The 27,783-nt window shown below is 36.4% G+C and overlaps 1 protein-coding gene across 2 annotated transcripts in view; it reads right to left on the bottom strand.

Annotated features, from left to right (window-relative positions):
- NCAM2 (neural cell adhesion molecule 2) overlaps positions 1-27,783 on the bottom strand; it is a 345,284-nt gene that overhangs the window by 131,349 nt on the left and 186,152 nt on the right. For both annotated transcript variants that reach the window (XM_016197622.2, XM_016197624.2), the window contains exons 2-4: positions 5,787-5,861; positions 2,385-2,591; positions 347-490 (exon numbers count right to left, since the gene is read on the bottom strand). In XM_016197622.2, the coding sequence (XP_016053108.2) occupies positions 347-490; positions 2,385-2,591; positions 5,787-5,861 (426 nt within the window). The remainder of the gene's footprint in view (positions 1-346; positions 491-2,384; positions 2,592-5,786; positions 5,862-27,783) is intronic.

Here is a 27,783-nt window from a genome sequence, read left to right as displayed (position 1 = left end):
CAACCTTTTCTGTAAACCTCCAAATAACTACTGTAGGCTCTGTAGGCCAAAACATCTGTGTCGCAGCTGTTCAGCCCGGCCCCCAAACAGCTATATACAATATGTAACGACGGGCTTGTCTGTATTCTCACAACACCTGACAAAAACAGCAAGGGGCTGCATTTTTCCTGAGGTCCATCGTTTGCCAACTCCTAATGTACAGCTTTAAGATTCTCAAAGTAGTTGACTGATGCTTAGGGTCAAAAATGCCAATTTCTATACTTGGTCAGGTCAGGGAGATTCAGTCTTTAAAAAACATTGCAGAATTATTAGAACATATAACATAGGGAGTTACCAAAATACTAACTGTCGGAAATCGCGGTGACCTCCTCGTTGTGATACAGCCAGCTGACCACAGGTGCGGGGGAGCTGCTAACTCGGCAGACCACTTCTGCATCTTCTCCCTGTCTGAATTCTTGAGGTGATACCACTTCTCTGAAAGTGAGCTTTTCTGTATCAAGAAAGTAAAACAAGTCATAAAAGTATGATCGCGTATTTCTCTCCATAACCTGCTCCAGAATCTGTGTTGATTGATGTCATAGTGAAGTAATTAATTAAATCAAGATCCTTGAAAACCTTAAAGCAGATGATCATATAATTCCTCTACCTGTGACATCCCTCATCCCTGAGAAGAAATTCCAAAGTCCTTGCAATCCCACCCTAGGTCCTATATGAACTGAATTCTCCCCACCACTCTGATCCCAATGTCTCCTCTCTCTTCCTGTGCTCTGAGCTCCAGGCAGTTCTCACCTTTGCAATTCCTGAGACAGTCCGGGTTTGTTCTCACACCTCAGCTTTTGCATGCCTTAAATTCCTTTACATTTCTGCCCGACCTCCACGAATAAAATAGCCATCTTCCTTCCCACTCTCACTGCCTTTCTATTCCACTTAATTTCTTTATTATAGAATTCTGTAGCACGGATATTTGAAAGCTTACCTATTGTTTGTCTCACTAAAATATCAGCACCTAGTGGCTGGTGACATTTCCTGCTTTAGTCATTACTGAGTCTCTAGAACTCTGAATATTCTCTGCTATGTAGTAGATACCCAATGTAGTAGGCACCCAATAAATGTGTCCAAGTTAATGAATGAACAGGATGCCTACGCTTGATGAGAAATGTTCACAAAAGAAATTCAGTGTTCTTGCCAAGAAAAAAAAAAGTATTTCTTTACATTTAAAACTAAAACATCAGGGATCTTCCTTTGCATCATTTAAAGTAAGAAAAAATCTTTCCAAATATAAAATAACTTTCAATTTAATTTTTTGCTCTTTACGAAGTAGAATGAGTACAGGTCACATCAAAAGGGAATATATCTTTCCTTGAGGAGCTAAGAAACTAACGGGGGGAAAGGCCAAATCGGAAAATCAAGGGCAACAATGTGCCAACAAATTCCTCAGCTCATCAAAGAGGAAATCATGCAAGGGAAATACTTTGGCTTTTTAAAAAAGCCTTTTTCTAGAATAATAAAAAAACCAAAGTTATAAAAAGAGAAGCCTTATAAGCTAGTATTCAAAAATCTTTATAATTTTTCCCCGGTAGAAATGCTAACTACCACATAAGAATTGTAAGGCATGTTCTAAGAGCTGTATGCAACATTAATTGATGTAGTCCTCAAGAAAACTCTATGTATGAGGAAGGTATTACTATTACACCCATTTTATAGATGAAGAAACTGAAGACAGATAAATTAGGTGGTTGCTTAAGATCAGAGAATGAAGTGATACAGCCTGGTTTCAAACCCAGACAGTCAACAGTGCTCTTAAATAGGGCAATGGTTCCTAAATGTGAGAAGGAAAAGGGTTGTAGGAAGCAATGGGTCTCAAATCAGAAAATGAAGGGTAAGAGTGGAAATGCTTGGTAATGAAAGGCCTGGTGGTGAGGAATCCGAGTAGATATCCTTCTTACCAGGTGGGTTTTCAGCTTTTCCTGTCTACTCCTGTTCACTGATCCCTGCCGTCACATAAGCTACTTCATGGGTTCTAATTATGACCTTTTATGTTAGAGTAAAACAGTACTCGATATATTTCATAACACTAAACAAACTACTGTTTTCTATTTACCCAGCAGATTCTTAATGGCCTGAGAAAATGAAAACATTTCCATTATATTATTTAACCAACATAATTGGTTCCACCTACATGTTTATGATTAACTATTCCCTATTATTTATTCTATTTTAGAGAGGCACTAGGGTAAAATAGAATAAGCTGCTACCTGTAAAGGTCTTAGAACATTGCCTGGCACGTAGTTCTTAATGAGTGTTGGTTTTTATTACACACATTTCATTTTGTTTGAATTTTTACATGGCTACAATTTCAATCAACCAATAAATAAGTGACTTACGGTAAATTTCCAAAACAACTGTAGCTTCTTGCGTCTGTCCTTTGGCGTCTGTTGCTTGACAACGATATATCCCTGCATCTTCTATATTCGCATTGTAGATGGTTAATCGTGACCTGACACCCTCCTTTTGTACCATTACCCTCTGTGTTGAAATTATCTTCTCTCCTTGAGGATTATACCAGTCTATACTCTCAGGCTCACCAATTGCTGCAAAGGGTCATGGAAAAGAAATGTTTGAAAATATGACTCAAGTGCTTGTTTTCACATTGGCATTCACTTGCTATGTAACAACTCTCAACAATTTAGGGAAAAAGAATGTAAATAGGAAAAGACTGGAAATCTGAACGTCTTACAGAACTGAAAGTAAACACAAATGTTAGAACACATGTTCGTCTTACTAATCCAACGCTCAGGGTTTGATCCCATCTGAGTAAACGGAACCCAGAAGTTCCAGGGGAAACATCGGGCCCCTTAACTGAAGCGATGGGAGCTGAATGTTGACCAGAGACCGCTGTGGATTTTCACTGCGCTGCAGCATAAAGCTGCTGGGCCACTGAGTCGGACATGCATTATACTTGATAGACATATCTCAACAGAAACACGATTCCTAACATCACTTCACCTCTTCCGTTTTCTTTGCGAGAGTCAGGAGTTAAAAGAAAAATTTCCCTGATAAAGCAGAGCTCATAAAAATGGAAATCTTATAAAAAAATCAAACACTGGGTTTTGATAATACTAAATTTTGAATTAATATCCTAAGTCTCTATATTTGTACCGATAAGACCAATGACTATTTTTAATATGATGCCCTAATCTCTTTTTTCAAACGGAAATCAGTACTTTCATCATTTTAATCTAAAACGGTTACCTATTTAGTCATGTGATAATTAGAACGCATTGAAATGACACTTACCCTGCCAGGCAACTGCAACCAAATCGTTACAGGGTAAACACGTATTTAACTTTTCCAGCTCAGAATCTCGCTCATTACCCTCTCTGCACAAGGGGAAGCTTCCCGGGCTTGCTCTCGGTCGCCAAGAGGATGCATTTCGCGGAATGAGGAGCGAGAATGCGTGCAAGCAGCACTAAGTCAGGGGCCCGGGGGAGCGCGCCCAGTTACCCACCGCCTGCAGGCTCCTTGAAGGAAACTGTTCCTTATTCTCCCCAGCAAACCGCTTTAGGAACTAATTAGTATCCTTGCTGCATCAAATTAGACATGCTGGGGCAAACGTATGAAAGTTTACATTTTCAATGGACCGCAGTTCGGTTCTTTTCTGTTTTTCTGAATAGATCCGTCATACCATAGTGGTTATAGGATAACTCATTGAGGGCAGGTCTTTTTTAAGTTCCACGCTCCATATAGACAGCACAAAAAATAATGTAAACAAGCATAACTTTAAATTTGAACAATACAAAAATCACATTTTTGTACTGTGAAATATTTTGTATATTTTTATTCTTAATAATGTGGTATAAAATGTGATCATTATGGCGAGTTTACTCTGGATTTTCATAGAGTGGTCATCACACTCTTTTTTCTGGTACCTGTAATAATCAGTAATTTCCAATAAAACTTTTCATGTTATTTATTGATAAGAGTGGCTACTGGAGAAATTAATACATATAATTGAACTTTTTATTTTCTTGAAAACATAGTAAAAACATTTCTTTGCTACATATGACATACTCTTATTTAGTTCTCTGAGGATCTGACGCCCTTCTAACTTCTCTAAATTTAAGATATATTTATTTATTGTGTTTTAGATGTCTGTGTTGTAGGGTTCAAGGAAACTTTAGTCATGGCACCATCGTCACCACTGTAGTAGAAAAATACACACAAGCTTTCTGATTTGCTTTCTGATTCTTATCTTACTGCTATATTTAACATAAATAAGGGCACTTCCATAATATCAGTATAGCTCTTGGTTGTACATCTTTATATAAAAGGAAAAAAAGTTTAATTATTTTGTCTTATTATTAAGAGCAAAACTCAGTACCACTGAATAATAATTCATACTTTAAAATTATATCTTAATTTGACTTTATGTGATAGAGAGGCAATTACATTATATAATTTACATTATCATAATATGCAAATCCAAGAAAATAATACTATTTCACTTTATTTTCAAACTTTATTTTTAAGCTATTTCATTATTCTGGGGTTATGTGATATAAGTGTGTATTTGCATATATAAAACATGGATGACATTTAGAAACAATGATCTATATTCTTATGCCAAAGCTCTACTGACATGATAAATGCTGCTGAACCAATTTCTCCCTTGCTCAGTTATTCCATTTGTCGCTATGCAAAAATATATGTCAACACAACTATCAATTCAGACCTTTAAGAAGGCAAATGTATAGAAAACCATGGCCTCTATTAGTTTTTCATAAGATATGATTAATATAAATATAACATTTAATGTATAGTATATGTAGTCACAATATACTATAATATATAGTTTATATACTATGAATGTGATTTATAGATGTTATTGTAACTTTTTATTTAAAAAAATTTTAATAATAAATAAGCCATGTCATTCTCAAGACAAATTTTATACTGCATTTTATATCAGAAATGCCTATTTAAACTCAGTTTTGAATTGTTTAAGTATAAACAGAAATAGAAAAAAATTTAAAATACTCTAGAAAGCAATTTAGGCACTAAATGAATATTTTTTAAAACTAAGTATAAAGCTTTTAAGAATAAAATGAATATGATGAAGCTAAATAGAAGTAGAATGCATTCATTTTTGTCCTACAGTACATTGAATTAGAATTTGATGTTTAAATATTTAAATGTCTTCTGAAAAATCCTGCATGCTCATGATTAAGCTGAATGAGCTCCCCATAATTTTCCATAGACATTATGATATCTGATACTTTTGATTAATAGTCACAAAAATCTTGCAATTTTTCATGATTAAATAATTATCTTTTTAGAATCACTTTTCATAAGGATAAATTTGATTTGTATTATCCTAAAATTTTCAGCAGCTATAATAGTGCACTTTATCATATTTAATTTATTCATTGCATATTTACAAAGATTAGTTATAATATTTACATTCATCCTAACATTACTATTAGGCAGGTATAATATTTGAATTGATTTATGTTAATGTATATACATTATATTTGATAATAAATTATTTCAAAATAAATGAGCTAGTTTGACAGTCAAAATTGACAACTTTAAATGAACAGAAATAAAATTCTTATTGTTTATATGCAAAATATAGTAACTGATTTTTCCAATTTTTATAAACCCAATGATAATATAAGATTTTATTTTTAGAGAATTGAGTTTTGCACAACTTAAATTTTTTCAATATATTATATTAAATAATTAAAGCATAAAACAAGTTATCTGAAAATATTTGTAATACATACCTGTACATGTGAAGAATTTAGATTCACCCACACTAAGCTCTACTTTGCTAAGTGAAATTGTCACTTGAAGAAGAGCTGAAAAAAATATTTGAGTGACAATTAATTTTAGTTTTATACTTGAATTCTAAGATTTTATTACATGATCTATAAATCATGATTTAAGCAGCAATTACTTTCACCCAATTTTTTATTACCAATATAGAGAGATGATGTATGTATAATATGATCGAAAAACAAAATGCTATATTTTATTATGCACTTCACAACCAGACCAAATACAGGATGCATTCAGGCTAATATTTTGAAATTTGTTTGTCAATTAATGACGAAATTCACACTCAGACAGCTGCTCCATATGTACATGCACATTTATGTGTGCTATCTGATTGGGCAACAGCTAGAGAAAAGTTTTCCCCCAAATTTGAAACCTTGTTAAAAGAGTATATCCTACATTGTTATTACACAAATAAAAATATAAATTAACTGCATTTTGACTACCTACTAAAATATTTCCATGAAAGGAGGCACTACACAGGGAAGAGAGGGAGCTTTGCATAGGGAAAGGTGAATAGAAATTTATTTTAACAAGACAAGTAAGTTAAATGAAACAACCAGGACAATGGCAATAAAACAGATGAGTTGTTCAATAAATTTGTTCTCAAATTTGCAATTAAATAGATGAAGAATCTAGAATTTTAGAAGGTAATTGAAATTGTTTTAATACAAGTTGAAAGACACATTTCTAATAATATGATACAAAAGAGAGTGTGACCACTCCCTAAAACCTTGCCCCACCATCTCTTGTTTTCAGGCATGGATACCTGAGCTTTCAGTAAAGTAATGAAGCTACAAGGGGGAAAAACAAACAAACAAAGAAAAAAGTCTAAAAACTAGAGTATAAGTCAACACTGGGAATCTGTGGATCATAGCAACCAAAAGGTGCACAGATTACACAGAGATTCGATCCAAGCTTGTCTAGAAAAGTGGGTGCTACAGAACACCAGGAAACACTGGACCAGAACAAAGTTAATCCATATTATAAGAAGGGTAAGAATAAATCAGCCCACTGGCAAAAGGGTGATAACAAGGAAAGTTGTCTCTCTTGGCCTGTGTAGAGGGAAATTGTTTCTCCTTAAATAGGTTAACCACTGTTCTGCCATATCCCATGTTTGGGATTTTAACTATGGACAGGTGATCTTTGGGAAATCCCAAGCTGAAAATTCAACTAAAAAGCAGTGTCACATGTAGGGTTCACAGCTACGTGACAGAAACAAACAAAAATCTCCTCCAGAAGATCTACATCATCGGCCCAGACGGCCCAAGATTTTTACAAATGAGGCTCCTTTTAACCTAAATGCACATTCTGACATTATAAAATCGATAGCAAGCTAAGGCACTGTGAAAGGAGTCTGTTGAAACAACCACTAGGAGACGTAGGAGCATGAAGCTTCAAAAACTGAAATTAAACTAAGAATGTAACATAACTAGGTATAAACAATGCCAGCTCCAGGTCAATTCACAGAAGAGGACTTTGTCATTTGAGAAGTAACTAAGTCCCTAGGTGAACTTACTTCACGGGTAATGGGGTCAACAGAGGTAAATCACAGAAGTTAAGAAATTTGACATTTCCCCTGCAAGAAACTTGAACCTAAGGAGGTGGATGGCCCTTTCGGAAACCACAGTTCTGGGCATGCAGTCAGGGGTTTTTTAATTTGGGGAAGTTTGGGGCATACCTAACAGTAAAAGGGTCAGAAGCAGGAAAGAAGGAATATGGTTGAGAGAAAGGGGGAACTCTGATGACCTTCCTCTGTCTCGTTTATTTCCTCCCTTACTGTACTTTCTTCTTTAAGACATCTTTCCTTTTCATGGCATCAATTACCTTTTCTCTTTGGATTTTCAGTCTGATCTTTCCCAGAAAGCTAATCCTCAATTTCCAACCCTCAGCTAGCATTCAATTAGATAGCATATTTTAATTTCAAACTTCCTGTGTGCAAACTGAACCCATTCCCCTTCCATAAAAAAATTGCTCACATTCCATTTTTCGTCACCTTCAATTTTCAAGTCTTGAAGACATAACATCTGAAATATCACTCATGTGCATTCTTGTTTATTTCCAACACTGTTTCCCTAATATGTGCACTTACTAATTATAATGAGATATTTATTTTAATCTGAGATAGTGATATATCAAGATCTAGATTTTTTCCTGACTTTCTTCCCTTCATTCTCTGTTCTCATGGAAGTATTTCTCAGGTTACTGCATATATAAGTTTCTAATACTGTTTAATTTCACTTGCCTACTCATAAGTATTCAAAGTGGATTTGCTTTGGCCAATTAAATAATTATTATACAAATTTCAGTTGAAAGAAACTTACCTTTCCAAGTTTATTTCCAATAACTCCTTCTCAATGCTTCTGCAGCTATAGGCAATGAGGAATTATCCCCACCCCTTCTCCACTGACTCGCACTTTCCCATCAGTGTGCATTTGCTCAAACTATTTCCTCTGCCTCCATCTCCCTTTCTCACACTTCCACATGGCTGTCTATGTTCCATCTTCAATGCAAAACTAAAATACCAATAACTTTGCAAAACATTCTTTGAGGGCCCCATCAATGGCATCAACAAATAAATATCTTTGATCAAGAGGCATTTTCACTAAACAAATGAAATATACTTGTTGGTAATTATACTCAACTCTCAAACTTATTTAAATGTAAATTCCTAGAAATGAAGGCTCATCAATCTCACTTCTGTTTCTCTTAAACTGATACTATATGGATACATGCAGAGTAATGTACAAACACCCACCCAGAGCTGATTGTACACAAGGTACAGAACATTGACAGTATTAACAATATAAAATTGCAGAAGGACTTCACCGCCTTAAATTGAATGTAAAGGTATCAGAGAGTCTGAGAAATATCTACCAATTATTGTGTAAATAATTCACATATTTGTAGTATATTTGTTTTGCTTTTGTAAGGAAGAGTTTTTAGAAAAGATGGAACTTAAAATATAGAGGCACTGATTTGCCGATGGGTAAGATAAATAACTGATATTAAGCGTAACAAAATAAAATTTAGCTTAAAATTAATTAGTTCATTAATATTAAAATACTTTATTATTTTATCATTCAGTACAAACTATCAATTCACACATAAACCAGGGCCACATTTTTCATGGATATTTTGATGACATTGCTATATTTTAGGTATTAAAAGTACTTATATTAGTAAAGGCTAGATTTGATCTACTTGATCTCTACAAATACATTAAAACATGTGAATATTAGGGAAAACCTGGAGAACTAAAATTTAAGGCCAAGCCTCACACATTGCTTCAGTTATTTCAAATCCAGAATTTCTTGTGATCCGGTTGACCCATGGCCACCTCCATGGCCAATAGACTCATCTTAGACCCAATTGTCAAAAGAAAAGAAAATACTTTCCTAAGGCCAAAAGCTGTGTTCAGAGAAAACTAGACAGGGAGATATATTTGATACTGTCCAGTTAATCTTTCTGTCATGCCTGGTGTTTCAACTCAGACACAAAGAAATGAAAGTGGATATTGATATGGAGCCTTTATTTCATTTAGAAAAAAATGATATTATGATCTCTAATTCAAATTTCTATTTAGTATTGTGGTTTGCAATTATAATATCAATGGCATTCACTAATGCTGAAAAATCTGATTTTGGTGTTTTGCTCTTGTGTATTTGGAATAGATATAACGATTTTGAAGGAAACTGTGAAGGGTATAATGTTATACAGGTTCATTTCATATGAGGGGCATTATTGATTAAATGATGGCATTCCTTATAAGTCAATCAACGAAATATGCTTTTGTATTAGAGTTGGGGTTGGACAGTAAATGCCAGTATCTTCACAAGAGGCTCTCAGTGAAGGTAAGAAAATGTTTTAAATCCACAGACTGAAAAAAATGGAGCCATGATACATATATGTCCTCTGTGAAGTATTTTCAAGAAATGCATGCAACACCAATCTTAAAAGCAGAGTTGGGTTAAGTAAAATTTTTTTATCAAAATCAGTATTTATGGATTATATGCATTTTGCAAATCACTTTTTAAATGTTATGGTATACAAAAATGATAAGCCACATTTCCTAACATTAAGAGATTTACAATTTATTTGGAAAGACAACAACAATACCTGAAAAATGTATGATAAAATGAGATGTGTATAAATTATGGTCATTATGAGATTTATGATCAAGAAGGCTATATAAAGGACAATACAACTTTTTTAAATAAGTGGGATAGATATTATAATAAAAGAACAGAAAAAGGAGACCATTCCAGGTTAAATGGGGCAAAATGTTCAAGAAACATTCAGGAAATAATAAGATCAATACAGATGAGGTTGGCCTCATGTAAAATATCTGGTGAAATATTATCATTGGATAAACAGTTTTGAAAAGATGTCGTAGGATCTCAAAAGCCATGGTAAAATGTCTGGACTTAAGCATCTGTCCTTTAATTATTTATTTATTTATTTTGAAAATATACCTTTATTGATTTAGGAGAGAGGAAAGGAGAGGGAGAGAGAGAGATAGAAACATCAATGATGAGAGAGTCATTGATCGAGCCCGTAACCCGGGCATGTGCCCTGACCGGGAATCGAACCCCGATCGCCTGGATCCCAGGTCGATGCTCAACCGCTGAGCCACGCCCCGCCGGGCTGTCCTTTAATTATTTATAAATAGAAATTAACATGACAAAAAGGACGTTTAGTCGAGATTAGTCAGAATATAGGATGACTTACAAATTGAATTAAGGGGACAAGCAGTTAGGGTATAAGATTCTGAGCACCTGAAATGGCTGGTGGCAAAGCATATGGAAAGGTAGAAATAGGTGTCATAGAAACATTCAAAATAGGAGTCATCTTTGTGATCCATTAGAACTTTAGTGAAAAAGTAAAAAGTAAAAGATTTTCTACTTCACCAACATAAAATAGAATTTCAAGAGAAGAGCTAATAGAGGGGAAAATATGAAGCTGTAATTTATTTCATAAGTAAAAATTTTTTCCAAACTAGAACACAGGCAACATTTTAACAAAGATAACTGCTATTATAGCAAAGCTTAAATTCATATTTAGAATTTAAGTTATAAAATTAACTTAATAGCAGACCGAATAGCAGATATTCAAAAGGGACTTTCTTAACTTACAAGAATATAAAGATAATGAAGCCACTGGCATTTTTAAGTTACATCAGGAGACCAGGAGCCCTTTGCAGTTTGATACAACATTTAACAGTGGCATTTAAAAGGGCCAGTTTATCACTTGCAGAGATTTAAAAACTGACAACTTAATCAGTCTACTACACGCCTGACACAGGGCAGAATTGTGTCCACTTAAAATTCCAACAGCCATGCAGAGACAACTCGAGACGCTGATTTATCTTGGTGCAATGACTTGTAAGATTCCTAAAGCAAGCACATTTTCCTTGGCCTTCACATCAAGGGAATTTGAGGGCTAATGTACTCACCTAGTAATTAGAGAAACTCTCAAAGCGTCTTCCTAATAGAAGGCCCTTATAAATTATCGATTATTCATTATACCAAATGAACAAGAAAAAACTTAACCATTTTTCTTTGGAAAACATATTTTAAAATAGTATATTCTTTGAGGAAATTATGTACATTATCATTTAATTATTCACTTTTTTATTATTAAATTTTCATCTCAGTGTATCACCACAGCCTAAGTTGGTTCTTAGGTTTTGGAAATTGCTACAGTATTCAGAACAATTCAGAACTTCTGGAGCACTTAAGATAGAAATACTCTATCATTAAAATCAGAAAATCTGATGGCTGTGAACATTTTATCAAACTTACCTTTTAATCAATTGTTTCACCCAAGTTTACCAAGAAGACAAAGTTGAATTTTTAGTGTAATTCCTCCTCCACCCCCATGTTTTTTTATATTTGCACTAAAGCTTTTCAATCTTCTCAAACCAAGTTAAGAAAATAGATGTCTCAGTTGCTTTCAGAGCAACTGGTCCTGCCTCATTAATGCTTCTATTACTCTTGACCCCTTCTTTTCAAGCTATAGACACTGTCTAATCCCATTCATTCTAAAAAGTAAATAATAATGAATGAAACAAAAAATGAAACAAAATAACTAAATAATACAAAAAGGAAAATCATTCTTTCCCCGCTCATCTCTCAAATTACTATGGTATGTCCTTACTTGTCTTAATTACATTATTTTCTGGAAGAAAGATAGAGAAAAAAGAAAGAAGGAAAGAAAGAAAAAATAAAAGAATGCTCAGTTCCCTAGTCATTATTTATTCTATTACAATTTATTTGTCTTCTTTGCACTCATAAGTTGTTTTACCAAAGGTCAGCCATAACCTCCTCATTTTCAGATCCAGTAACAATTTTCAGCTTGCTTTCTTTAAAAACTTAATCCGGGGGAGGCGCTGCTGACTGCTTTGCTCTGTAACTGCTCTGTTCCTTGGCCTCTATTAAACATTCTCGGCTCAATTTTCCAATTACTCTCATTTTAGTCTTTCTGGTTTTGTTTCTTCTTCCACATCTGCCTTAAATATTTGTGTTTCTTAGTAAGCTCTTTGTTTTCTTATCTTGGAATTCTATATACCATCTTCTACTGCAAAAAAAGATATGATATTTATTATTTGCTGGGCACTTTTAAGCCATGTGCCTAAAATAACTCTTTTAATGCTTAAACAATACTATCAGGTAGGTTCTACTATAACTCCCATTTTAGAGATGAGAAAGTTGAGGCAAAGGATAGTGTCGAGCCATGGTAAAGGCGGCTCATCCAACATGTGGTGAAGCCAGATTGGAACCCAGCCATTTGTGCTCAGTGTCTATGGTCTTAACTGCTTCACTAGTGCCTTTTACATACATATCAAAAATGCTCAATATAATCCGGCCCACTGTAAGCGCTCAAAACTCACCATCCCCTCTTCTATATAGTAATTACACATCGAGTATGTGTAGATGTGTACGTATCTTCTCTCTCATCATTTTTGAAGTCTGGGAAACATATTTGCTATTACACCTCTTTACCAAAAACTTTCCTATTTCTCAAAGTCGGCATAGCAAAGCTCAAGAATATTCTCTTCCTGTCTTACCCCATTCTTTATTCTCTATCTTAATACGCTATATTAGCTATTAAATTTCTTTTGTCATAAAAAATAGAAATACCTAAGATTCTCTACCCTTTCCTCTCCCAGATATAAAACTCAAAATCCAACTTACTTTTTCTTAAATGTCTCTTGAATCTGCTCCTGTGGTGCATGCTCCGTGGCTTTGTTTCATTTCTCACCATTACTGGCCTGACATAGTGCGTCTGCAAAACTGCACAAGGTCAGGTACTGGGCTTAGGGCCCATCAGAAACATATGAGGAAGAGAGAGAGAGTGTGTGTGTGTGTGTGTGTGTGTGTTTCTGTTGTGTGTATTTTGTTTTGTTCCTATCTTTGTAAATTCTGAATATATCTGATGTAGGGCCTACCACTTTCTATTTTATGTACCTTCCAGGTCCTAACAATTGCTACTTACAAAGTGATCCTCAGTCCAATACCATTGACCTCAATTAGGACCTTTTTTTTTTTTTTAATTTGTCTTTATTGATTTGAGAGAAAGGAAGGGGGAGGGAGAGAGAGAAACATCAGTGATGTAAGAGTCACTGATCGGCTGCCTCCTGCACGCCCCTCACTGGGGACCGAGCTCACAACCCGGGCATGTGCCCTGAATGGGAATCGAACCACGATTCAGTTAGAGGCCCAACCACTGGGCCACGCTGGTCGAGCAGGAGCTTCTTTTTTATATAGAATTCCAGGTCCCATTTCATACTGACTGAATCACAATCTATAATTTAACAAGGTCCCCAGGTGACCCATGTGGACTTTAAAATATGATCAGCACTGGGCTGGACTGTGACAATCCAACATAATTACCATAATATAAGCGTCCTTCTCATTGTGTATAGACAAAACCCAAACTCCTCCGCCCTTAGCATGTAAAGCCTTTCACAATCTGGCAAGGACTCGATGTTACTCAGCTTTATTTCCTGCCACTTTTCAGGGATGGAAACAAAACTAAATTAAAATACAATAGTTAATCAGGAAACTTTGCAAATAGGCCCTGCTTTTATATTTCTCTCTTTTTGCATTGTTTTCTGTACTCAATGCTGCCTTTTTCTCATCTAAGGACATGCCTATGCCTTCATGGTAAAGACACTTGAGTCCTGCAGACAGTAAACCACACCCTTCAATATCTTCTAGAATCCTGTTCCTTCTCTTAGAGCACTTCATGCACTGTACTAAAGTATGTTAAGAATCTTATGATTTTAGTAAGCAAAAAATTAATTTCCACATTATATAAAAGGCATTATATTCTCTTATTCAAGTTGATTTAGTGCCAGTTTATTTAAAATCAATCTAAAATTGAGGAAGGTTGTTTGCTTTGAATTTCTGTACTATTTCCCAGTAGCAATTCACATATGCTGTTTTGTTCACATGCTTGTTTCTCCACTGAGCTAAACGCTGTTTGAAAGAGTGAGCAAACCTTTTCCATGTTCGCCTATCCATCCAGCACGGGGTCTGGTGCAGAGCCCCTGCTCCAACATCAGTGCATAAATGGAGGGATGCTATTGCAAAGTAAAATAAAATAAAATAAAAAATAAAATAAAATAAAATATAAAACTGAGCAGAAACATTTTTTATTTCTATCTCTCCATGAATGTTCTGGTGGTGGAATCCAAGAAAAAGCAGTTTTAAACCTATTTTTATTATCTGTAGTCTATTCTATTTTTGAGAACATATATCTCACTAAACATACAAAAATCTGCATAAGTTAAATTAGTGACATGTTAAGAGACTTGGAGTAAAAAGATTTGTTACCATGTGACTTCAGTAATCATGTGTGTGTGTTTCAGTTCAAAGATGCATTTTACACGGGAACATAAAATGTACAAAAATGCCAACCAAATGACCAGTACTCAAAAACTAATGTTCAAACTAGGCAATGCGAATGAAAACAAAAGTAAACCAGGTTTAAAAAGGAAGAAAGAACTAAATGTGGTTATGAGAGAGCCTGTAGGGAAATGTCAGGAAATAATGAGCTTGGGAAGACCGCACTGGTGAGGCAATATATTTAATAATCATTATACTCTCACCTGTCATTGAACTACAGCACTGAGCAAAATTAATCACATATGTACAGGGGATCTCCCCTATGTCAAACATTTAAAAACCTTGGCTTACCAAGAAAATAAAGTGAGTAATACATCACACTAAAGAGGAATATTTGTGACATGAAGTTTACGCTGATTGAAATATACAGGGGAGTCTCAAAAATGTATACACACTTTGAATGATTATAAAGTCAATGTTTATTAACATGCAGTTCATTTTCAAAATTTAAAAAAATCCAAAGGAAGGGATAATTTTTTTTGTCAATGCCTGTTTTCAAACTGATGACCGTTCTGGCCCAGGCACTCCTGATAATGCAAAGCAATGGAATCTCAAACATCAAGAATCATTTCAATTGGTATTGGTGTGCCCTCAATTAATCAACTGTTACAGGTTTTGTACCATAAATTTTACCTTCTCCGTATCCCCATAAAAAAAAAAAAAAAAAAGTCTAGTGGCACTTTAGGATAAATTTCCTTTGTTCCAGCTTCACCCATTATTTCAAATCAGTTAAACCTGAAAAGGAGTGAAAATTAAGTGAGTAAGTGAGTTATCAACTGTTAAATTGTGTATAAAGGTTTTTGGGACACCCTATATTTTTCTTTTAAAAAAAGACAAATGATTTTTGTCCTAAAATACATTGTTTGAATTGAATAACATGCACTAAGCTTAAAAAGGGGATATAAAAGTTGCAACCTCAAACATCATTTAAATAAATTTTATTGCATAACTGCTCATCAAAATAGTTTATTAATAAAAGTAAAATAATTGCATATTATAGTTGAACATTTATAAAACAGGAAGCAATGTGACCACCTTTCTTATACTTTGGTTATAAAGTCAATCAATCATCTTTTATATATCGTTAATGTAAATAAAAGTTGAAAGTATCCCTTTCTGCCAGTTAGACGGGGAATGTCGTCTGAGTGATGAGTGAAGCTATCTGTGCTTACACTGTAGTTAGGCCTCGGGACCATTACTGGACCAGGAACAGCTCCCTCACTCATCACTTATTTTGAGTATGACATTTAATTAAAACTACAATCTCATGAAGAGGCAGCTACGTCCAAGTTCTACATCCAGTTCAAGTTTATTTCAACAGGCACCACTTACACATGTAAGTTATTAGCTGCCTTGATGAAACCAAAATAGAACATCCAGTAAAATTTGAATCACTGTAAATTATATGCGGCAATAAATTCATTTTGGGAAAGTGTCTGCAACGGGCCTAATTCCTAAGTCTCGGGTGCCCAAGGGTTTTGCCTACCTCAAGTGCGTGAAGTTTCTCTCCAGATTAAGGTTTGCCTCAATCTTATTTTTGCCTGACAAATCAGAAATCAAACATCTGCCACACACCGGCTCAGCCAGACTGTCCCACCTTCCTTCCTGCCCTGAGCGGTATTAGAGCACTAGCCAGTCAGCCCTTACACTGATTATCAGCTACCTGGATATACATTGTTAGGAAATGTGAACCCCCTCAGCATACTGCAAATGCGACTATAGAATAATGCAAAAATGAAAAGAAGCACTTTCCTCAGCTTTAATTAGAAGTACTAAAACAAGGGACCAATAAACGATGTCCTGCTTGATGTAAGGGTATATTAATGTCTGCTCAGGGAAAATCATAAAAGTATTGTAACTAAGTACTTTATGTTATAGAGTCCAAAATATTTTCAGAAGTATACTCCTTTTAAAATAAGCAATTTTGAAACAATATTACAAGGCATGTGTCATGTTTTTAAGGTTTCCAGTAGCACATGGTAACAATAATTACAGAATAAAATTAACATTTATAATTTAAAGGTATATGCAATTGTTTGCCCATTAATCGATTGGCTCACCCAATAACCACGTATAAATGGAGTCACTGAGAAGATGTGCTGTTATGTAACCACAAGAAAAATATTGCATCAGGCTGAAAAATTTCCACTTTCATGAAATAAACCATTTATATGTTTAAGAAGTCAACAACAGTTCTGTTTCTTAGGCCTCTAGATCAACTGTAGGACAACTTTATATTATAGCCAGGGGCATTTATGTTTTACATTAAGATCAACTATTTTAAAAAACATATTTTACAAAGGATTTATTTCAATGCATTCATAGAAATATGGAGGAAAAGCCAGAGAAATTTAAAAGGGCAAATTAGTTTGGATAGCTAAATATAGAGGAAAATTTTTCTAGTGGAAAGATTTAAGGTATCTCCGAATCTTAGATTTTCTTAGCCTGATGGTGTCCATAGGATCTCTAGTCAACCAATGCCAGGTTACAGGTGAGGAGAGAGGTCCAGAAGGCTTATCAGTTTCTGAAGGCCCCAGGACAAGGCAGAGGTTGATTTGTGCTTAGACTCCTATGCCCAGCCTGAACTAACTTTGAATCTCCAAAGTACTTGGCGCTATTTTGTTGAAGAATTTGAGTGAAGGGGCAGATTGGGCACCTCTTCAGGACTGGGGAAGACTTGAGTTGGGGGAATCCCTTCCAGAGAGGAAGACAGTAGACAGCCTGCCCGTCTTCCCACAGAACTCAGTGAATCAAAAGGGACATGAAAATTTGGGAGTTGCCTAGGCTCATTTTTCTAAGGCATGGCTTCTTAGCTTGGGCTAAAAAACAGAGGTGGTTTCCACAAGTTGAAATAAAAGCTAAAAATCAAAGAAATCGGGCCTTACAACCTTGTACGGCTGTGTGTTTGTATGTGTGTGTGTGCGTGCGCACACTAACAGTGTGAAACAACTCCATAGATGCTGATTTTGCATCAACCTAAGGCAGCAAAGAAAAAGAAAAGAATCAGTGTAACAGTTAAGAACAAAGAGAACAAAATTCATATTACTGTGTTGTTTTTTAACTTTTGTGTGGCTCAGAAAGGTGTAATGTCTCAAAATCTACACACGTCCCGTCCCATGTAACAGAAAATACCTTTGCTCATTAGGCTCCTGGGGGAAGGGATTCCCTGGTGGGAGGTTAAGTGATTGGCCTTGAGTCACATACCAGCCAGGAGTAGGACAGAAAATGTAAGTTAACTCTTAGAAGTCATTACCAATAGCAACTGAGTTGGACCTGAAGCAGCATGAGAGAGGCCCTTGTCCCTGATGAAGTCTTATGTACAAAGAACATATTCACCAGAAATTTCTCTAAAGACACCAGTTCAAGGGGGCAGGATCCTAAAACTTCAGCTAAATGAAATACCAGAGGCTGAGCATGATCTAAGAGTCTTCCCAATATCCACAAGTTGCACACGCAGGCTTTGCTCCCCTAATGCCATCCGGATGCTATCTTGGGAAGGTGGTATTGAAGAAAGAGTACTACTAGTACATATCAAATATATATACATTAGAACATTAACAGTGAGCGATGCACATTCCAGAACTCATAATGTTCAAATTTAGCTGCCCATGTTGCTTTTCAAGATAAACTTATGAGAATCTATCCTCTACCTATGCTTTTAAACTTATCATTTAGTTCCTTTAGACACCAGTCCAAGGGGACAGGAAACTGAATGGAGTCCCCCAAATGCAGCCAAACCAAGAACAAAGGGATGATGCATGTACATAAGTTTCATCCCAATAACTGAAGTTTACAAAAGTGGTGGGTTTCCTCTCCCTACCAAACATGTGTGAGGGTAGCTGGCTCATAAAAATCAACAGTTACATAGTCTTTCTCTCACATCTCTGTTTTCAGGACTCTTGATTTTACTTTTTGTACCATTTGATATGGTAAAAATTTAGAAGACTTTGTTAGATTTTTGTGGGGCTCTTACAGTCTCAGATGGCAAGCAACCTGTTCTAATTATAGCCACAAAGATTCCACAGTCCATTTTATTTGGCTTCAAAGCTTCCTGAAGCTTCCATCTCCCATCCAGAATGAGAGATAAAATCATGTCAATAGCTTACTTCACTTTCCACTTAACTGATGGAAGAGAGTGTTTGGCTGTCAACTCTATAATTACTCCAGTGACCAGCCTCTTTGCCTAACCTCCAGAGAAATTTGGTTGTATTCCAACTCAATCCATCACTTAATTTTAAAAGTCAAAGAGTTCACAGTTTAATGGCAATCCCAGACAAGTGGTTTCTTTTTGTTTTCCATGACTTGTTTATCTGAAAGCCTAGAAGAGTACAGGTCTGCTCCTACACACAGGAGGCCTATCATAATGACTCACAGGGCTGAACATTTTAAATCGCTGCAGGATTCTAGTCTACTTTAGCAGCTTGATTAAAATGATGAATGGTTGCAGGTCCAATTCAGAAAAGTCAAAGGAGGGAAAACACAATGACTTCATCAAAGATGCCCCCATGCTCTTAGCAAAGAACTGATGATCTTCCTTTGCAGTGTGCTGAGTACACACCACTCAAGGTCACTACTCTTTCTGCAATGTTTCATAAAGCTGGACTTCCAGGGTGTGCAGAATCTCCTCTAGGTGGTGACTGCAGATGTTTCCAGCACAAATAAATGACTTCTTGAGGTCCATTAGCGGGATAATACTTGAATCTCTTGGCTGATGAACTATGATATACTTGAATTATACTGCAGATTGCTATTTAGATTGGACATGTGTAAGTTTCTGTTCTTTGTATTTGGAACCATGGCACTCCTCAAGAAATTCATGTAATTATATAGGTGGAACATTATATTACCAACAAGTAGAGGGGGGAGTCTAACCCAGTATCCAAGTGTGGGAGACTCTACAGCAATCAAGGGTTTCCAACAGTTCACTGTGTTTTTTAAGAAGATTTAAACAGTCCATAAGCCAACTTTACACCATCCAGGTAAAATAATATGCAAGAAAAGGGACTAGTCTGTTCGCCAGAAACATCTATGGTATTCTAGTAATTGAAAATATTATATCCGTCCCCATTCTGGTATATGCTGCAAAGACTGGATGTATGTGTTCCCTCAATATTCAGATTTTGAAATCCTGACTCCTCCCCCTCAGTGTGGTTGTAGTAGGAAGTAGGACCTTTAAGAGATAATTAAGTCATGAAAGTAGAGCCCTCATAATGGGATTAATGCCCTATAAAAGAGAACCTAAGAGCTTTCCTGCTCTCTTTCCACTATATAAAAGATACAACTGAAAGTAGGCAATATGCAACCTGGAAGGGGGTGTTTGTTAACTAGACCCAACCATGCTGGCACCTTGATCTCAGATTTTTAGCCTCTAAAACTGAAAAAAAAAGTGTAGATTAATCCACTCAGACTATTTGTTACAGCATCCCAAAAGAACTACGACATGCCCTAACCCATTCTACCCTACCTTACTGAAGCATGGCTTCAAGCATGGGCACAGGTGGGCCTACACACCTCTGTTAAAGAGGCAGTGCCTCAGTGCTTCCTTAACTATAGTGTCAGTCATAACCAGAGACTATGACTGAGGGCAAGCTTTTTCAATGAAGCTATATTCTGGGGACAAGGCGATTGCTGAAAGAATCAGGAGCTGCCCTGGCCCATGTTGTTCAGTGGTTAGAGTACTGGCCTACGCACCAAAAGGTCACTGGTTCGATTCCCAGCAGGGTACACGCCCAGGTTGTGGGTTTGGTCCCCAGTGATTATGGTAAGCAACCGATCGATGTTTCTCTCTTTCCTTCTCCCTTCCTCTCTCTCTACAAAAAAAAAAAAAAAAAAAATCAATAAAAATATATTTAAAAAAAAGTCAGGAACCCTGAACCTCAGGCTTGTCCCATTATCTCTGTGAAGAAAACAGATGCAATCCCTGCCTTTGTGGAGTTTACTTCTAGCAGGGGAGACAGACCAACATAAAAAATAAGTAAATCATATAATGGAAGTGATTAGTGCTACAGAGAAAGAGAGAAGAAAACATAGCATTCTTTAAAATACTTTGACAGAGTGTTTTTAGTCAAATTTCCAAAGGCATCCTATCATACAAGATGAAACGCTGTCAGCTGAAGGCCGCAATATGGTGTTAGTAGATTACTCCCTCTCTTCCAGCCAGAGGGTCAGAGATGCAGAAGTGAGCAGAGATGGCACAGGGGGTGCGCAGCATGGGGAAGCAGTGCTCGACTAAAAGCCAGCCTTAGGTCCTGGAAGGGGAGTCTCTCAAGAAGTGCAGCACAAGAGGCCTCTGCAGTCTCCAGGAAATAAGACACACCTCACAGGGAGGCGTAGAAGCTACTAAGTTTTAAGATGTTGCAGTAAAAGAATACATCTGATACCAGTGCTAAGGCCAACACCAGTCCCCAAAGACATAAAGAGATATGATCTCAACTTCACATGACTGTAGGATACCAACCCTTTGGCTGCCCTAGCCATGTTATCAATATCATTGTGACAGCTTAGAGTTTTTTCTATCCAATACTTCACTAGAAACCAAACTCAATATGATGTAAAAAAAAATTCTTGAAAACTCGTAATATAATATATACACCAATCGTATACAAGGGATAGACTGAAGGTACACACGTTAAAAATAACATCCATCTTTTATCACAACAGATACACAAACCAACCTTGACACAAATGAGGACCTGTCACCCTGAGTTTTGTAATATCACCGAGTGGTCCACACCTACTTCATGCATAGATATCCCTCTTCTAAGTATTCTGCTTTATTATAGCTGTTTACTCCAAATCCAGTCTGAACAACCGAAGAGGTAAATCATATTGCATAGTAGAATAGGGTGAACCAGCACTTGCATAGCAAGAAGGTTATGGTCCAGATGTCTGGTTAAGGTCCTCTTTAAACCCAACCATTTTCCAAAAGATGCGCCATAAGGTGGGGGTGACCTGAGCAAAAGTGTATGCCAATTAATCAACATGCCATTTTTCGTTCATCTACAAACATGACCTAGCTGGCAAATAAAAATCCAAGCCCCAATAACTGCTGTGATTACAGGCAGTTGGCCCAGATTTCTAAGGAAGGGTTATAAGCACTTAGGAGCTCCAGTTTGGAAATCAGAACTGGGTAAGCTATCCTGGCTTTGCCACTGGATAACTGCAATGTCACTTTGCTTCCTCAGTCTCTTACAGTTTTGGATTCTTCATCTGCAAAGTGGCAGATGAACAGCATTTATCTCATGGAGTCTTTTGAGAGTTAAAATGAATAATAATATAACATGCTTAATGCAGTGTGTTTGACACAGAGTTAAGTAAAAATAAATTAGTAAGACAAACAATGAATAAAATGAAGTGAAAATCTGAACTGATGCAGTTTTCAGAGTCCTGAAGTTGAACTCTAGCTTTAGTTCTTGCTTCTGATCAATGCTTTTGGTTTGACTAATCATTATACTCTTTTTGATGCTTGGACTAGGGTATCCTGCAGAGATCTTGGATTTTATAAACTCCCTGCATTTTGAAATTTTTTTGCATCCTTAACTGAGAGCCAAGATATCTCACTGAGACAGGATGCCGAAACTTGAGCTCATAATGACTAGTAACCTTGTCTCAGAATTTCAGTCACTGCCTCCGGGTCCTACAGCTCCAGTGTCTGAACTGCTTCCCTCATGCCTACTAACTCAAAAGTACAGACATTTTAATTTTTCATAGTTTTCCAGTATAGAAACACAAAGTTTTCTAAAGATTGGTTGATTTTAGGAAGTTAAATAGTATTTATTGAGGACAAACTGTGTAAAGGAGGAGTCATTCTAGCTACTGTTAGATTAAAAAATGCACCAGCTTCAGTTCAAATTAAGAAATCACATCAGTTCAGCCACCTCATCATTAATAAGTGAAGGATATACCAGAAAGTGAAATATTCACACGTCATTAGGAACTTTTATAAAACAATGCCATGAACTGATCTAGTACACGGTGTTTCTGAACATGCTCTTTGGTAACAATTTTTTTTTAATGATGAGATGATTAACCTAATTAACAGGGAACATGCCCCATACTGATGTTCAAGAGAGAACTTGAGAAAAGTGCATGAGCAGAGTGCAATTGAAAGAGGGCAGCACCAACAATGACAGTGTTGTAGAAGGACTTCAGAAGAAGCCAGCAGTCAAATGATCCAGTTGTTCAGCAAACCAAATTGAAAAGAAAGAAAAAACACACCTTAAAACACGGAAAGCATACAATCAAGAACCATGGAAGGGGGAAAAAATGGTCATTTTTCCAGTGGTTTTTGGTAGTGGGAGATTTGACAATTTGGGGCCAGATTGTGGCAATGCTTCTAATGCCATGAACACTGGTTGAGCATCCAGCCAGCATGGCTCAGCGGTTGAGCATCGACCTAGGACCCAGGTGATCGGGGTTCGATTCCCGGTCAGGGTACATGCCTGGGTTGTGGGCTCGACCCCCAGTGGGGGGCATGTGGGAGGCAGCCGATCAATGCTTCTCTCTCTCATCATTGATGTTTCTCTTTCTCTTCCTCTCCCTTCCTCTCTCTGAAATCAACAAAGATATATATTTTTTAAAAAGAAAGAAAACGGTTGAGCATCAATGTATGAGGAGCTTAGATGGAAGCCTTGGGCTGGTAGGACGACCCCGACCCTGCAGGAACAGGAGAGGAAAGTGAGGGGAGTGAGAGGGGAAAGACAAAAGTTTCGGGACTTTGACAGGTGATGAGTTCATTTTCACTCTAATTGATTCTGGCCACTAGTCTATCCAACCGCCCACATGTTCAAGAATACAGTAAGAGCGTATGGCTATGGCGATGTTTTTATTTGTTTAACTGCTTGATATAAAATAGAATGGTTACTTAAACCATCAAGAAGTTCTATTTATGTTTTGTTCCTATTTTGTTTTTGAAAAATCCAGATCTCTTGTCTCCTGGTATCTTCTGTAATCTGTTTTGTTTTTCTTTGTAGAAAACATTTGGATCATTTGTAAAACAAAGGTAGTAAAATTCAGTGGTAGACAAAGTTATCTGTTAAGAATAATTCTAGTTAATGCATGTTGGGGGGGGCAAAGAGAACTTAGCTTTTTCTAAATTTCATATAATCAAAAAGAAAAAAACTCACACTGCATCTAATTATTCCTCATGACAGAGAATAGATGAGTCAGGTGGTAAAAGAGTCAAGCACTTAGTTTAATCTAATTCTGCACTAGCAGAGGACATATTATCTCTTAAACAAGGAGCAATTATAATATAAAATTGGGATAGCTGTGGAGAGAAACCTGTGATCAAAACTGGTGGGTTTTTTTTACTAAAATATAATCAGGCCAGAAAGGAAATTTATTATATAGCTACTCATACATCTTCTAAGATAATCCTTATAGTCACACTAGATGGCATTTATTAGACTGAATAACATATTTACAAATTATATGCAAGTTTGGAGTTGAAGTTTTCTATCAGAAGTTACAGACTGGTACTCTAAGAATGTTTTGTTGGACCCACAATGCTGATTTTAAAAATGAATTTGAATGTCCTCTGAGAAGTTATTCACCCTCCGGTTTGTGGGAAACTCAATCTTTCCTCTCTTCACTAACACAGTTACCTACCAGGGTCTGTATTAATATCAGATTTGCTGACCCATGTGTTGCATGTGTTGGTAATATGTTTGCTTTTTTTTTTTCTTATAAAAAAAACTGTTAGTAAGGCACTGTTAGAAAGAAAAATATAATTTTATATACTTTTAAAATCATTCTTTCCACCAAATAAAAATTTTGAAACATGTAGAACATGTAATTGTATTATATGAGAAATCAACTGAATTTTTTTTTTTTTCTATTTGCTAATGAGCAATGGAAGTGAACTCCTCAGTAAAGTAATCATGTCCCTCAGCAGCGTGCACTGGGTAGGACCAAAATGCTTGTATCAAATTTAATTAAAATACAATTTTCCCCAGCTTCCATTTACAATTTTGGCAACTCCAAGTATATGGAATTTCTTCCTGATAGGCTTTGTCTTGCCCAATTAGCTTTCAGTGGTGCTTGTAATTCCCACCTGAATTGCCTTATGTTGACCTGTCCATTTTAATCAAGTTAAATACTACCTGGGAGGAAGATAGATTAGCTATCACTTAGGTGCAAATTAGTCTATCTGAACCTATTACTGCGCATTATCAACCAGCACAAAAGAGCGCCACAGGGCTCTGGTTCTGAAAAGCATCCAAATGCCAGACCACAAACAGGCCTGGCAACCTTGGTGGAAAACCATGTGATATTAATCCATTACTCTCATAACCAGAACATATATTCAGTTGTGTTAAATCCAGTGTCATTTTAGTCTGTAAATGTAGTGGGAGAAACCACAGATTTAAAGAATTTAAAAGAAGAAAAAATTCAATTATGAACACTTCATCCAACTTAAACTTTAACAAATTTTATACTTTATCTGCAGAAAAATTCTTGTTTGATACAGAGACACTATATTATAGTCCTACAGAATATGGGTGGGGGAAGGAAACCTGTAAATAGGTGTGAATGGAGTGCTAGAAGGAAGGTGCTCAATTGGTTTGAATTTAGTAAGACATTGTCAGCAGGCCATCATCTTAGTAAAGGTTTGTCAGGAAACAAACAAACAAAAAAACCCACAGGACATTACTGAATGTACACACTCACTGTAAAACACACCTGAATTTCAGAAGTGTAAAAACATGTTTGTAATATAGCTGAATACGGGGTTGCCCATGAGGAGCTAAAATTATTTTTCTCTTTTCAGTAGCTGGGGAGTAGGAGGGCTCCGCTGAACTCAGTTCCACAGGAGAGTCCAGCTCCAGCGCCCCAAGGCATTGCATGCAATTTATTAGCTTCGCTCCTAGGCATCAAGGATTGGGGAATCCCAGATGAAAGGCTATTGAAGCAAAGGTTTGGGCAGATGTAGAAAAAAATCTACATTATTTTTTATTGACCTCCCAGGTAACATTACATGTCACCTTGGTTTATTGTTGTTATTACTATTATCATCACCATTATTGTCCATTACCACATCATTGGAAAAGATAAAGGGAAACAGAAGATCAGAGGAAATAAAAGCTTTGTAGGAAATTAGCATTATCTGACCTTCAAGATACCTTCCTATCTCACTGAGTTAACCAACACAGTAGATATCAGGGCACTTATTTTAATATTTCAAAAAGTTTTTCCAAGTAGACTGCATGCTATTGTTTAAGGTGAAGTGCAAGTTTAATCAAAGTCTGCTGTTTCAAATCTGAGAGCAAAGCATTTTGGTAAATTAAGAAAACCGTAAACTTTAATGGACTTCACACATTTATGAGAGCAAGGACTCAAGCAGGAGTGAGGGAACAATCAGGAGAGCACTAAGAGATTACAGAGGAAAAGGTAAAGGGACTCAGTCATTAAATGGTAAGTAAAATTGCATGCTTTACATGTTCAAAGGACATTAACAACTCGCTCATTAAATAGACAAAGAAAAAAAAAGTGACTTGGAGGTCATAATTCGGGCTCCTATTATGCAACCACAAAGGAAGATTGCAATTTTATAAGATGTTAGAAGTCAAGCTCAGGGACAAACTAAACATAACCAGCAAGTCAGGCACGCACTTCCTGAGGATTTATACTCTTCAAATGTCCATTTAATCCCATTAACAAAAACTCCAAGTTCAACCTCCCTCCATCCCCTCACACAACAAAGGTCTTTGCCCTCCCATTCTCCGATTGTCACGCCCCTGTCTATCCTTTACCCCCAAATTTTGGACTTTAAAGTCAGTTTAAACTAATATTTTAAAAATGCAAGGGGGGCCCTAGCTGGTTTAGCTCAGTGGTTGGAGCGTCAGCCCGTGGACTGAAGATTCCCGGGTTTGATTCCTGCGAGGGCACGTACTTCAGTTGCAGGCTCAATCCTGGCCCTGGTCAGGGCATCTGCTGGAGGCAATCAATCGATGTGTCTTTCTCACATTGATGCCTCTCTCTCTCTCTTTCTCCCATTCTCTCTGAAAAGCAATGAAAAAATATTCTCAGAGAATTAAAAAAAAAAAAAAAAGGGGAAGCCTTACTGTGCACTAATGAGCAGAGGTAGAAAAAAATTCCCTCTGTGTAATCAAATTGAAGTGGACAATCAAAGACAAGCAAGTATGAGTGAGAACAAATATGCATTTCTCCTACTTTATACTGTAATACTGTATTTACACAGCAAAATGGATCCACATAGAGAAAGCACTGGTTCTGATAAATAATATGAATATATAGTAACTCATTTCATTCCACACAGAGCTCCTCAGGGGATAAAAAATAATTGATCATAAACTACAGGGTAGTTATACTTCACTTTCACAGTCATTATTTTAGGAACACCTACACAGATGTTCATTTATCAAAAGTACTGTTAGTGAAATGCAGATATTCAGGAATAAAATAAATGTTAACCTTTCAATTAAATTCAGATTCATTTTGAATTTTTGTTTGTCTTTAATAGATTTCTCTAAATTGTCAACCAACCAACCAAAATCTCTCTATTTAACTAACATTCTTTAACACAGCAAACTGCTAGAAAGACAGTGGGATGGGCAGAGGCCCATAAAGCACATACTAAGTCACGTGCTAGCCAGGCGGGCTTAGAACTCTGCCCCCCCCCAAGTTTAGATCCATTGTTCTTCAAAAGGCAGACGGAGGTCATGACTTACAGCTCTGGATTCTATACATTTTGAATGCACGTGTTTGATACGTACATCAATGGTAGTCATAAACAGTGTAGCAAGTTGGAATGCAGCGTGGGTAATAAAATGAAGGGCGAGACATTCTGATCACAGAAATGCTGGCATTAGGTAGGTAAGCTCAGCTGGCTCAAATGGGCGAGAACAATGATGGTGTCACTAAACGTACAGCTACTAAAAATGCTGGAAACATCCGTCAGCACACATCATTTACCAAAAGTGTAAAAAACTCATTTTTGAAATTAAAAATGTTGAACCAAATGTTGAATAAGGAAATCACATTGGACTAATAACTTTTCATTGACTCATTT

Source organism: Miniopterus natalensis, chromosome 6 (genome assembly GCF_054644295.1).
Source record: "Miniopterus natalensis isolate mMinNat1 chromosome 6, mMinNat1.hap1, whole genome shotgun sequence".
Classification (NCBI taxonomy): Eukaryota; Metazoa; Chordata; class Mammalia; order Chiroptera; family Miniopteridae; genus Miniopterus; species Miniopterus natalensis.
Note: the sequence above shows the minus strand (reverse complement) of the source record. Positions and strands in the feature narration are given on the sequence as shown.